The sequence below is a fragment of the Chelonoidis abingdonii genome, chromosome 2, assembly GCF_003597395.2.
Source record: "Chelonoidis abingdonii isolate Lonesome George chromosome 2, CheloAbing_2.0, whole genome shotgun sequence".
Lineage (NCBI taxonomy): Eukaryota > Metazoa > Chordata > Testudines > Testudinidae > Chelonoidis > Chelonoidis abingdonii.
Window position 1 is genome coordinate 6013629 of NC_133770.1, and position 14746 is coordinate 6028374.

The window sequence follows — 14746 nt, forward strand, 5'->3', positions numbered from 1 at the left end:
CTCCATGTGATCCATTTCATTTATACAGAACTAGAGCCTTTCCTGGCTTTCTTCCATCAGGCCTTCTACCATTTCTTCCAAATAACTTTGATCAAGGTATTTATCTGAATTCAATCCTTTGTTTGGATTGTAGTGGGGAACTTGCAGTGACAATGACAAGCCCCACAGGAAACTCTCATGAGAAGCACAATTTAGAGAAAGAAAGAAAAAGAGGGGCTAAAAATAAAGCTTTATCTCCTGATTACAAGTTTCCTCTAATAAACTGGGAGGATCCTTTTCACTGTCTGTAAAATGTAGCTGTTTTTTGGCTTATGGGAATACTAATTACCCTCCTTGAAAATTGCTTTTACGTGTATGTACCCTTTTGGAAGGGGACTGTCTTCTGAAGCTAGCAGCCTCATTTTGATTGACCGTTTCTCTGTTTGGGTCGGGGAATTAAACTTCTTAAAATTGATCTCTTATATTTTTACATTTTCCCAGAAAAGCATTTTCCTACTTGTCTTCCTAAAAATAGGTTATAAATTACATTTGAATGATATGCTTCTCTCCAGCAAACTTCATTTTTAGGTATTCACAGGATGTTGCAATTCTCTGCACTAAATAAGATATTGTTAAAAGTGAAAGTTATTTGATCTTGAGAACAGATATCCAGATCTTTGCATCCTTGGATCAGAGAATGCAATCACATTGATTTAAGACAAGACCACTCTCTTCCTATGTTTCAAATTTCCTTGAGGACTTTCCATTAGGGACATAACTGCCTTTAGTACAGAGCAAGCCAAGGCTTCCATATTCTACCTGCTTAAGAAGACTGCCTGGTCAAATCCTACACTTCATTATCACTTATAAAGTAGAGTTAAAATATTAATTACTGCCACATTAGATCATGAATATTTGTCCCAGGTAATTTTTTTGTTCATACAAACTTTACAGTGAACATTTGCTTATTACTGCCCCAGTGTTCATCTTGGATATAGAGAAACCTCTGTTCTGTGGGGTCATAAATTGAAGCAGCCATATTTTAAATAGCATCTCCTGTTTTCATATATGAAAAGGTAAATTTGAAACCAGAATATCTTGCTAAATAATACAGCCAGAGTTTCCTTTGCAGAGCATTCTGCACATGTTGAATGCACACAACTAAGGACATAGGCAGTGCATACGATTGGAATGTGTGGCACAAGCTAAAGCTTCAGGTCTAGATGGAAGATGCTATGTTGCACACATTTTTGCTCCCAAGAACACAATCAGATTTTCTCCCTCCCACCCCCAGCCCTGCCCATTTTACTGGTCTAAGCTTCTATCTTGAGAGAGAAGCACAGCGTGTGAAATATTTACATATTATAGTCAAAGTCTTCATTCAAGGCATGACCGAAAGAATCAGAGGAGAACTATGGGGTGACCAAAAAAAAAAAAAAAAAAAAAAAAAAAATTACAAATCAACTATACCTAAAACTAGATTTTCTTCCCTTTCGGTATATGAGATTTGGTCATGGAGAGACTTCTTATGGAATCTCAGAGCCAGAGAATAAATTCTTTTAACAGCTGATTGAGTGGTACCTTTTGAGTTTGATGGAGTGTTTTGTGAGTTGTATAATCATTTTTCTTTGACGTGGTAGGTGGATGGGGAGTTGGAAGCGCTGTTGGAGAATGGAGAGGGGCTTTCAGATAAGAACCAAGTTCTCAGTTTATCCCGGTTGATGGTTCGGATTGAGACTTTGGAGCAGAAACTCACCTGCCTCAAACTCATACAGGTGAGGAGATCCCAACCTGATTGAAGGAGGAGGGAAGTAAAATTATATGAAGTATTCTTATTTTAAATAATGTGTTTAAAGGCTAGTGAGGAAGAAGGAGAAAATGGAAAATAGGTTTTACAGTTGTGCCAACACAGAAGTTGCAGGGAAGAGCTACTCTATTTAGTGTGGCAAAGGGGTAAGTTTGCAGCCATACTCAAAGAATTTGTAGACCCTTTGTAGCTCCAACCTTTAGCCAGAGTGTTTTGTCTTCTGGAGGACTAGAAAGGTGACGTGCACAATCCTTTCTAGATGTTAACTTCAAAAAGTCATTTTGACAAAATCATCCAAAAGCAGTGATTAATTTTGCTGAGATGAGAATAATGATTACCAATATAGTAAGATGTCTGATAAAATAAAATTTAAAAGGAAATGAATGTAGAGGGGGTAACCTGCACATCTTAGAATGAATTTATTTACAATGCTCTTCTAAAACCATCCTGAATTTTTGTGTCTCTGACTTAGTGGAAAAGATTATTAGTTACTGCCAATTATCTGCTCACTCTAACTTCCTGTTAAGTTTTTATGCTGTAATACCAGCTGGCTACAAGAGAGACTTATTTACTTTCTGCACGCACTGTTGCACTAAAAACAGCTGTTCCTGTTCACTTTAAAGTTACTGTAGACTTTTGATGATGCTGTTAGATATTGGCACATGTCTAGGCTCGGCTCTCTGCGTTGTATGCATTTTTAGTAGCGTTGTGTTTTGTCAGTAATGTGTATATAGTTCAGTAGTTAACAATGTCAGGATGTAGAAATTAGGTTTTAGTCTCTGAGGAAGTTGCTGACTGTTTCTATGGATTCTCCGTAACTGTCTCATCTAGAACACACACTCGCAAGCCTGCCTGAAGTCCTTCCTGGAATGTCATGGCTTGTCTCTCCTCTGGATCTGGATGGCTGAGCTAGGTAATGGACGGGGAAACACTGTGAACAACTTGAAGCTCCAGCTAGAGGTCAGTAATTGTCTCAGGATTTCCAGGTCACTCTATTTGTACATGAAGCTTTCAAAGCAGCTGTAGTAATTGCTGAGAAGAGGGAACATACATGAATAAAAATATGATGCATTAATTCCAAGGCCAGAAGGGACCATTGTGGCCATCTAATCTGAACCTCGTGGATAACACAAGCCGGAGAACTGCCCTAAAAAATTCCTAGAGCAGATCTGTTAGAAAAACTTGAAATCTTGATTTAGAATTTGTCAGTGAAAGAGAATCCACTATGACCTTTGGTAAGTTGTGCCAATAGTTAATTACTCTCACTGGTAAAAATGTGTATGGCTTATTTCTAGGCTGAATGTGTAATATCTTTCTCTACTAGATTGAAGAGCCCTTTATTAAATATTTGTTCCCCTTGAAAATACTTATACACAGTAATAAAGTCACCCTTAATCTTCTCTTTGTGAAGCTAAATGAGCTCCTTGGGTCTGTCACTATAAGGCAGGTTTTCTAATCCTTCAGTCGTTCTTGTTGCTCTTCTCTGAACCCTCTCCAATTTGTCGACCTACTTCTTGAGTTAGAGTTTAAAAGTAGGTTTCATTTTGCAGTCCACAGACAGTGAAGTACAATACATAAAGTATTAATGAAAGTCATATGTGGTACTTTCCCTTGACATGAAGTACAGATAAACCCGTAACTTTTTTCTTTAAGTACATTAGTTCATATACAGAAAGCTTGAAATATCTGGAAGGAATTTGCCTTTGTGATTTTCCTTAAACTTAAGTAACATATGCTAAGCTTTAAAAAAGGGCACTGCCATTACTGGCTGTTCAGGAGTGGGGAACTGGCTTGAGGATCCAGAGTTGGTCTGACAATATCTAGCATTGAAATTTATTTTCTTCTGCTGTTTTCTATATGTACTTATCTGCTGAATCAGCATCCCTTCCCCAACTGACTTAATGCTTCAGCTTGAGCTTGCTATCTGAGGGGAGACTCATCAGGTTATGTGGGTTACCTAAAAGACCTCTCTCTAAGGCTGAATCCTGGGCCTGGGGAGAAAGACCACAATTCCTGCTGTGACAGCCATCCTCTTTGGAGTATCTGAGCTACTCTTTATAAACTTTCATGGACTCCAAAGCTGAGACTATGAGCTAGCTTAAGAATTCCCTTCTGCCATGCACCATCTTCTTTTGGGTGGATGGAACAGAGTGGATGGTAACACCCACATTACTATCTTGCCAGTCTCTTAAGTCGTGGAGCACAAGTACATGTACCATGTGTCCTCAGGTGCCTGTGCTGCTGAGGGAGTCTTCAAATTGAAAGAGTGAGGGAGCCGTACAGCCATTTTTGTTCTTCGCTCCTGAGACATGACTGACTTGACGTTACCCTCCTCGTTGTCTCTGGGGAATTCTCAGTTTTCATCTGTCCACCTGTGAAGAAATTTCTTCAGGAAATGATTCATGCCTGTCTTTCTGCACGACAACTGCTAGCTTCTTCATATATTTAAATGTCTTTCTTCTCTTAGAAGGCATATCACTTTCAATGGGTCCGGTGTGCATAGTTTTTGGCAACTGTTTTTTTATTCTTTTGTTTTCTGTCATTTGCTTGTAAAATGAACTGGTAATTAGAGGCACGAGGGGCCTGAGATCAGGAATTGCTAGCTTCTCATGAGTTGGTTTAGTGATCTCAGAAGACTAAAATGATAGGAGTTCCTGCAGGTTAGGTGCTGAGAACCTAAAACCATGAGTGGGAATTTAATTCTTATACAGAAGGTATGTGGAGTATTTTTATTTTATTTAATCACTCAAGATGCAAATCATGCAGAAAATAAAGTCTAATTTTTGTAAGATTTTTGCATGTATATGCATCATGGTACAATCTAGCTAGGAACATGTCTTGAATTTTTTAGCTTTCTTTAAAACTTAGATTTTCAAACTAGCAGCAACGTGGAAAAAATGCACATTTCTGTAGTAGTATTTGTCTTTATTTTCTGTAGGCTTCAGAAATCTACATGAGCATAGAATCATGGATGTTATAGATGGAAATGTAAAGCTATCCAGCCTCTCTCTTTGCCAGTGCAGGATTGTTGTCCATATTACATTTCTCTAGTGTCTTGTCCAGTCTAGTTTTAAGTCACAAACAGTGATTACGCACGTGCTGGCAGTGGTGACATTCCACCCAGGAGAATGATGTCAGGGTCTTCCTTCAGCTAATGTTTATAATTCTAGGACATCCAGTGGATGTTTTAAATACTGCTGTTTAGTGAAAAAAGAACTTTTCAAATATTGCTATATTAGTAAGTTCAGATCTTCCTACGGTTGATCTATCTCTGTTTATTTATCAATCAGTTTCTATTAACCTCTTCCATTAATATAGTTACAAATTATATAATCACTGCAACATTTACAAAGAGGAAAATCTGATCCACTACGTTTAGTATGCAATCAAAGCCAATTTAGAGAGAGATCAACTTAACCATATAAAAGTGTGATTTCTATACCAAAGCCTAAGTTAAAAGGTTAACCATTTAAATAATCAACACATTTGTATTTGAGCTATTCTACCTTGGGTTTGTTTACATGGAAACTCAAGATATGCATGTTCAGCTGTAGGTGTCTGAGCCCTCTGAACTCATTGCAGTTGTGACCTGAATACTTTTAGTCTTTTTTTCCATCCATATATTTTATTTGGTGTCAGCAGTAGTCAGCAAAAGTTCACTATCGCCCCTACAGCAAATGCATCTCTACTAACTTGTGTCAGTATGAGTATGGCTCTGACAAATACTAAAGAGCTCAGTTCCTCTTGGAAGAAATATCTATTGTCAAGTCAGAGGTATAAAAAAACTAGTGCAAAGTGACAGTTTTAAATGTAACTGCTGTGGTTTTCTGTCTGTAACCAGATTATGAAGACTCTGGAGCTCTTGCCTATACCCAATAAAAACATGTTGGAAGAGAGCAAGGTGCTTCCAATTATCCAGCGCTGGGCTCAGACCAAGACTGCAGTCCCACAGCTCAGTGAGGGGGATGGTTATTCCAGTGAGAACACGTCACGGGCTCATACGCCACTCAACACGCCAGATCCTTCCATCAAGCAGAGCGCAGAAGGCGACACAGACACCCCGAAGAAGCTTGTCTTTCGAAGGCTCAAAATTATAAGTGAAAACAGCATGGACAGTGCAATCTCTGATACCACCAGTGAGCTGGAGGGAAAGGAGGGCAAAGAAGACCTAGACCAACTGGACAGTGCGTCAGCAGAGGTGGCAGAGGAGCAGCCGCAACAGGAAATCAAAGCTGCCATTGATGCTGCAGTGGACAGCAGCAAACCTCAGGCTACTGAACTGGAGGTTGAGCCTGAAGTGGAGGCCAAAGAGAGCAACGGCACAAAGCTAGAAGAGCCCATTGCAGTGGAAACACCATCTCAAGATGAAGAGGAGGGTGTGTCTGATGTAGAGAGTGAGAGGAGCCAAGAACAGACTGACAAAATAGTGGATATGAGTGACTTAGCTACCAAGCTTCTGGACTGCTGGAAAGACCTAAAGGTAAGAGGAACAGTAGCTCACAGAAGCTGACAGTTGTATTACAAAGGAAAAACATAATTGTTTGCAGTTGAACATAAATAAGACTAAGTTGTTGCCTTGTTTGCAAATGTTTTTGCCAAAGAAATAGGAACGCCTTCCCTAAGTGAGGGATTTCAGCCAAAAAACACATCTCCGAGTACTTTCTGTGATTTCCCTTTGTTGCAAATTATACCCTATGGGATGTAAGCTAGTTTGCTAGGTGTCTGTGTGTTGTTCATTGATCAAAGATGAATCAGTCTATCTTGACCACTGAGGTGATGGCTTATTCATCCAGTTCAGTTTAGTTTATTTTTTTAAAAGCTGTTTATTGATGATTTGGTCTTTGCTTGGCTGGTGCTAACTCGCAGGCCTGTTTTCTAAACCAGCCAGAAAATAGCAGGGCAAAAATAGCGCAGTGAGCAATTCTGGCTCAACAGCTTCAGCATCCGTCTGAATGTTATACCAAATGTCTGATCTAGTTTTAAATTGTTATCTCGAGACGGTCAGTGTGGCTGTCCTATAAATGTTTGCTTTTCATCTGCAATTTTATGTAGCATTAGGAGACTTGTTTTCTGGCAACTTTCTGTTCTGTTGACATTATTGCTAGTGTTAAGTTCCAAAGATTTGAAGATTTATGTTCGGATCAGCTAAACATCAAAACATCTGGATGCTAATCTGAAACTTTGAAGCCTGCCACTGGGCAGTGGGGGCTGTGATACTCCACACACGCTTTCCAGTCCCTGTACCTTACCTGCGGTGTTGTCTTGGCAGGTGAGGGAGGTGGTGGCTGCCAGGCTGCTTCCTTCTTCCAACATCAGGCTGACCTCTCCTCTGAGCAACTGAGTGGCCTTCTCTGGTAACAAATCTTTTCCCTGAGCAGCCTACTCTGGCCCAGTGGGACCTAGTGAGTCCTAACAGTCTGCCACTTGAAAATTTAAAACACCTCAATCATCTGTTCTAGAGTTCTCGATGGTACAGTTAAAAAACCTCACGCCATCCTCATAAAATGAGCGTTTCTTGCAGGAATGGAAGGGTGGGAAGTTAGCTTTAAATTTGAAGGTGGCATTTCATTGTGACCCTGCAGAGATGTTACAGGCCACTGCACTAGAGTGAAAGAGTTGCTCCTGAAGAGGGGAAGTGCTGAATAGAGGATTGCAAGGCTTAAGTATACACTTGTCCATCATACTCCCCAGCCAGGATAACACAAGGAAGTAATGGGAAGGGACTCTAGTTTGACCTCTCGCAGTGGCCTCCTTGTGGGAGAGATGGAAAATGCAGTCCTGACATTTTCTTGTACTTCCAAAAGGATTTATTCTTGGTTAGGTTAGTTAAGGTACAGGTAGCCTTCATTTTAAGAAAAGAGTTTGCCCTGCCTTAATAAATTCTCTTGCAGTGTACATTCCTATCAGACAGCACACCATAAAGCCTTCGATGGTAGTATTTTGCCCCTTAAAATGACCAATTCTTGAGGTTTCAGAAGAGTCTAGTAAAGAGAATTGATAATGCACCTCATGGGGCAGTGCTGTACATGAATGGGGATATTCCTTCCTGGTCTTTGCTGGAGATCAGTTTAGGCATGAATTCACGAGACTATTTCCTATGACTCTGTTAGCTTCCATAGCCCCCAACGTTAATGGTCATAAAATTATCCATTTTTTGGTAGGAAAGAGAAATTCTTATCTTACAGGTGTACTATTCAAAATAATCCCTAATCTGTGTGCATTTACAGAGTTTTGACTATAATTATGTTGTAAACCTAATAGGAGAAAAGATGTGACCTTTGTAAGTTACAAATTATGCACTAAAATATGTTTATATATGCAAATAAGGTTGTACGTATTTTCCCCCTTTTTTAACCCTATGTACCTACAGTATATTGGTTAACAGCTTTAGTCTGCAGTTTGTTTAATCAGGCATTGAAAATATCTTCATTTCAAGGGACACTGTCAGGTTAAATATATATAAACCAAAAGAGGGGGCATTTTCCTTGTGTAATTAATACCATGTATTATTAACACTGAAAAGTTTAAAAAAAATTATGCTTCACTTTATGCTGTTTTGTTCTTGAATTTTTCTCACCTCGGACAGTCATGGATTATTCAGCTACCGTTTTGGTTATACTCCTTCCAGCTACTTTCGTTTTCAGGATCTCATGCTGTATTGTTTGAGTTGCAAACACTGTAGGGGAAAAATTGTTTAAAAAAAACAATTTTATTGATGCTTTTAAGGAAAATCTTAGATTCTAATGATAAGTTTATAAAACTTTATTTTGGGGCCAGATTTGACCTGACAGTGTCATTTTAACACCAAGTCCTGACTCTCAGCACACTTTCAGTTTCTGTTGAATTTGGAGTAGCCCTGACTTCAGCTACCTAAACCCACTGCCACAAACCTGTGGTCAGCTATGGGATCATTACCCATCAAATCTGCCATTTGAGATGTGGATTCACTTCCTCCCTATGGGGTCTGCCCTGTTGCAACTTACCTGATATAATTCTTAAGACACTAGTAACCTTATGTAACGTGGTTTAAAGTTCTGATCTTGGGTACATGGGTATATTTGCCCAAGAACTGGTTTTGTGGTACTTGAATTATATTGTACCATGTATCTGAAATCAGAATCATACCTGAAGTGTGTGAAACCCTTTTTATCTTGCCAAGTGTTCTTGGGGAACTGTGGTGACCTTCTGGATATATTCTGTCCTGTGTTTTATCATGGCACTAAGAGTTAACTGCTTCTGTCCAACTTTCACCTGTTAGAGTATTGCATATTGTCTTTTGGGCTAACTGTCAGGCCAAGATACTACAGCTCTGAAATGGCTGATAAGTCTTAAGATTTTTAGGCTACAGGAAGGCACCTAGTAAAGTACCATATTCTAGATTAAAGGGGGACGCATAGTTAGCCTGTCTCCTGATCCTTTAGACTTTCTGTGGGAGCTGGGTCTGTCTTCCCATCAACTTTGTCCCATCACCAAAGCAAGAAGACAGCAAGGTGAATTTTCAGGTACTTCCAAGCTCTCTAAAGCTGTTTTTTCATTGAGTTGTGGAACTTGAGTCATCTGCAATAATAGTGTCATAGGAGGGGTGGATGGGAGGTTATGAAATCTCGTAACTTAAGCTATGTCCTCCCCGATCTTGATGGTGACCCCCTTGTAATTTCAACCATTTCCATCCAGCTTCTCAGGGCAGCAAGGAGCTTGTTAACATCACCAGCTGACCATGTGTCTCCTTTTCTCAACTCCGTGCTGAAGAAGGGAGAGAACGTAGCGTGCATACTGTGAAGAAACAGGAAGATGGTTGGGAAGCTGGATGATGCATGAGAAATATAATAGGTGAAAAGAGGACAGAGGTGGTTAACTCATTGATGCCGACGTTATTTTGGTGCGTCCATTGCCGGCAATGGACGTCGCTCCGGGAAAATCCCTACTCCTGGCATGAAAGGATTAAGTGAGCTATCTTTTTATATACCTCTATACACAGGACAGCTGCCTTTGGTTGCAAGGCCTCGTACGTTTTGACTCTTGAACCCATGAGGAGTATTGGCTGATAATACATACCTCACTGCAACACAAACATTCACAATATCCAGTGGGGTAAATTTTCAAAATAGGCTTTTGCACACAGTTCCTATTGGAAGAGGAAATGGTGCATATATCTCCTGATGCTGAAAATGTACTGTAAAAGTCAGTGAACACACAGTAGGTAACAGGTGGTGGTTAAATTCAGTACTTATATGCTCTTTAGCCTGTGCAAGAACCTGGACTGTGCTATTGTACAACAGGATTCAAAGGAAACAGGTAAGGCCCCGTGGGACTGATGAGTACCTAGTGACATTTATTATGAATACTGCATGGTGTGTGATGGCTAATGATTCCAGTGCTTTTCACCTAGTGGTATCTGAGGGGGCTGATGATCTTGACCATTAACGCTAATTTGTGAGGTGTTTTCACACTCATTAACATCCATTAAAAGCATATGATGTTAGGAGGTTCACAAATAATATATAGGAAAGGCCTGAGCTTTCCTCAACAGGTTCTTTTGATTCTGGTGGTCTTCCTTAATCTTTCATAAAATAAAGACTTATAATTATTACTTTAAGTTTAGTTGTATCATTTTAACAGTGCTGATATTTTGAAGACAGTCTAGCTGTTGAGGATTTGTAGCTGAGACTGCCTCTGTCTGGGTTTGAACTCAGCAGCCTTAAAGTATTAGAAATATTAGTTTCAATTTAGTTGTATATTGTTTCTTTCATACAAAGGCTTTACAAAGAGAATTTAGTTACTTTAACAGAAATGGCAATAGCAACTCAATTTGTAGTGTTGTAATAAAATTAGTATCATATACACACTTCCCTGGGGCTGGTGGTGCTAAATTCTTCTGGCATCTTTCTTCACAATACTTTTGGGTGTGCAGATGATCTCATAACCTTCTTGATGAGAGGTCAGAAGCATTAGGTTGTAGCTGTTAGTTAGGCTTCCTAGAGCATGCACTTAAAGTATTGCATACTCATTTTTGAGTACCTTTCTGAACTGGGTATCTCATGGGATTAGTAAAGGTTAAATTAGCTTTGAACTCTGGCTCACAGTTGCAAATATTTCTGGGGTCAGCAGTGGTTAAGTAATTGTCCTAGTTTGGCCTAGTGAGATGGATTTGGTCTCTGTTGCAGTCCGCTTCGCAGTATCAGATAAAAGAGCCCCTGTTCATTTAGAACAAAATCACAAATAGCATGATTGTTAGCAGCCTGAGCAGAGACGGGAAGGACTGACTGGCTCATGCAGACTGAACCTATCCTCTCGCCCCTAGAAGTGGTCTTTCCAAGTCATAACTGAGGCACATGGGTAGAGCAATGTTGAGAAACTTTACAAGTACAATTTCTCAAGCCATACCTATTCTATAGATAACAGACTTCATCTCCCAAGATGGCTGTCTTGCAGCTTATACAAATACCAAGCTCAAATTAAGAAAAATATGAATTATGAAAATATAGTTGCTGCTTAGTGGGTAATCTAACTCAACCGTGTTTGCATTTATTTAGCCTTCACTGCCCACACCTCCTTGCATAGTTTTTCTTTCCCCCCTCAGTAGCTCTTGCAATAACAAATGTTACTTTGTAGCTCATGGCATCCACAGAATGACTAGAGGAGAAAGGGGAGAGTTGTTCAAGGAAAAGGAGAGCAACACGTGATACAGACAAGCAGGGAAGAGGAAAGTGGAATGTGGGGAGAAGGGAAGGGAGTTATGACTGGGATGGAGAAAGGATTCAGAATAAATAAGGGAAGAGAACACAATAGCAATTAGATTTGATTCAGTGGCTGTAAAAGAAGCCAATGTTTTCAGTGAAATAGGCTAAGGCCTGGGCTATACTAGTGGGAGGGTTTGAACTAAGATACACAATGTCAGCTTCGCTATTCGTATAGCTGAAGTCAAAGTATCTTAGTTCGACTTACCTGGGCGTCCTCATGGCGGCGAGTCAGCCGCTGCAGCTCCCCCATCGACTCAGCTTACTCCTGCTGAGGTGGAGTACGGGCGTCGATTCAGGATCAATTTATCGTGTCTAGATGAGACGCAATAAATTGATCCCCAATACAGCGAACACTGCCAGTATAGACGTACGCTTAGAGAATAAGCAAAACAAGGTAGAGAGGATGAGGAGAAACAATAGCCAGAGGAGAGAGGGACAGAAATAGAAATGATAAATGCGATGCTGTGCATTGCATGTAGGTTAGTGGAATTATATGTGCACATATTATTTCCTATATTTTATTGTGTTCCTCTGGAGAGCATCTGCTCGCTCTGTTTTGGCACTGAAGAGCGGAATGTTGATGAAACTTAAGTTTCTTCTTATTCTTCAGCTTGTAGTTAGGCATAGACAGATCTTTAAAAAGTCCAAGCAACTGATAATTTCTACCCTTAATTTGCAAACTTTGCCAAGTGACACAAGTTCCAGAGAAGTGTTTGTGTGATTCTGTAGCTGCACAAACTGCAGTGCAATGGATTTGTAGGCATGAAAGTGACTGTACCCAGTTTTATTGATGAGTTTCAAATACACAGATTTCTCGTAATCAAAAGATGGAAAAAGTTCAAAATTGTCAAATAAGCAGTTACTCTGCTGCAGTTTTCTAGCATGCTGAGATACCTATGTGGATAAATTATTACCTTTTTAGCGTTCTCCCCACATAGTAACATTTGTTCATCCATGTTCATTATGCTAGACCAGCTTTCTCCCTTGATTTGTTGAGTTGTACTCTTTCCTTGTTGTACTGTAACTTTCATACATTCATATTCATTGTCTTAATTGTCCAGTGTCCTTTCTTCGTCCGTGTTCTATCCTGCTAAATAGGAAAAAAAAAAATTAAACTCTATATTGGCGAGACATTAAAAGAAAATTCCATTAAATTTGATACTCCTTCCTTAGAGCTGCAGAATGATCTCAAATATGCTACCTTACCTAGACCCAATAGAGTGATTTAGGAACAGTCTGGCAGTCTTAACTCTCACTTTTCCTTTAGTTTAAATTAGACCTTTAGGGTTAATATTTTTTGTGTTTAATTTTCTGTGTATCCTGTTAAACAAAAATTGTTCTGAAAGAGGGTAGAAAAGTGTTTGGACATTGTTATGGCGCTTGCATTGATTCAGTCATTATGTATATGCAAGTTAGACACTTAATTTTCAAAAAATGAAATCAGCCTTTCACTGGCATTCTATCTGGTTTGCATCTCCTTTGATCACCATGTGGTTTTCATAGAATAATTTTGATCCATCACTTTGTATAACGTGTCTGCGTGCCAGAACACTTGACTAGTGGATCCTTCAAAATCTGATGGACCCTGACATGCAGACCTGGGAAGAAGCCCCTGGAGCATCTTTTTCATTGCCATGTGCTGGTTCAGGATTGTCTTCTGCCTTAAACTTTTAAGTTGTTAAAGAGGGATGTAAGATTTGCCATATCAGATTAGATCATTGATCCATCAGGTCTGCTATCCCGCCTATAACGGGGGTCAATATCTTTTGCTTCAGAGGAAGATGTACCAACAAGTCAATTGTGCTATGTTGTGCATGGGGAGGTCAAGCACCTTCCTGACCCCTTGCAGCATGACCTCCTTCACACCCTGAACCATGAGGCTAGATTACCTTTATTTTTCAGCTTTGCAGACCAAATATTTTTAATACTCATAAAATACCCATCTGTTTTAAAGTACAGCCATAGAACTTGGATATGTGATGACCTGCAGCAGTAAATTGCATAAACTGACAATATACTGCATGAAGCCATATTCCCTTAATTTGTTGTAAATTTACTGGTGCTGTTTTTATTAGATGAGCCCTTGTTCTTGTCATAGTCTTTGTAGCCCTAGAAAACCTCTAGTAACCATGTTTCTGTAACAAGAGCGCTGCACAGATACAAAAATTTGGATTCACATTAGACCTGCAAAGATGCAGATCCACACAGATATAAAGTGGATATCTGCAGATTTGCAGGGCTCTATCAGTAACCTGCCTTGGCAAAGTTCATTATCTAATTGGCCTAATGGTTTGTGGGGCTTGGGGAATCCAGTTCCTAGAGTCTAACCTACTTCTTCCCTCTTACTTTCAGGCTGTTTCTATTTTAGCCACTAGATGGCTCATTTTGGGTACTGCAGTTTTTTATGGTTATCCTACCCAATTTTTGTGTTTCCTGAGAGCTGCATGTGTTAAATGTCAACAGGACCATTGTATTACAAATCTTATTATGTAAATTCCCTTGGAAATTGATAGGATGTAGTGTAACACGCAGTATAGACTAGCTCTTCCCCATCCATGACCCAAGTAAATGGGGTTCTTCTGGACAACAGTATGGTGGTGGTGATGGTGGGGGTGCTGAAATTGTTGGCAGTGCACACAGCTGCTGCTACTCCAGTTGCTGGCACTGGATCTACATAGTGTCCTTAAGCCTACCACTTCCTCCAGTATGAAGAGGCATAGACGAAAAAGCCTGGCATTGCTTCTCCTCAATATCCTTCGTAATGGAGAGAGAGGGCATGGACATCATCTAGCCTTTCTGCAGTGTCTTTATTGTTCATAGTTGCTCCCTTTATACTTTGGTGGCCAACAGATTTATATATTCTTCACAAGCTTCCTGCTTCTGTTGCACTTAAAGAATTTCTTCTCTGCAGTCTTGTGATTTCTTTGTGTAGTGTAAAGAACAAGGAGTACTTGTGGCACTTGAGACTGAAAAATTTATTTGGGCATAAGCTTTCGTGGGCTAAAACCCACTTCATCGGATGCATCCGGTGGAAAATACTGTAGGAAGATATATACACACAGAGAACATGAAAAAATAAGTGTTGCCGTACCACTCTAACAAGACTAATCAATTAAGGTGGGCTATTAGCAGCAGGAGAAAAAAAAAGTTTGTAGTGATAATCAGGATTGCCCATTTCAAACAGTTGACAAGAAGGTATGAGTAACAGTAGGGGAAAAAT

At 39.7% G+C, this 14746-nt stretch overlaps 1 protein-coding gene across 2 annotated transcripts in view; it reads left to right on the top strand.

Annotated features, from left to right (window-relative positions):
• The window catches only part of SETD2 (SET domain containing 2, histone lysine methyltransferase), a 152444-nt gene that overhangs the window by 57745 nt on the left and 79953 nt on the right, over window positions 1–14746 (top strand). The window contains exons 10-13 of one of the 2 annotated variants that reach the window (XR_012655158.1): window positions 1620–1754; window positions 2618–2746; window positions 5628–6266; window positions 9461–9616. Coding sequence is in view for 1 of the 2 variants with exons in the window: in XM_032770627.2 (XP_032626518.1) it covers window positions 1620–1754; window positions 2618–2746; window positions 5628–6266 (903 nt within the window). In the remaining variant the exon portion in view is untranslated. The remainder of the gene's footprint in view (window positions 1–1619; window positions 1755–2617; window positions 2747–5627; window positions 6267–9460; window positions 9617–14746) is intronic. The other variant, XM_032770627.2, reaches the window with a different exon arrangement.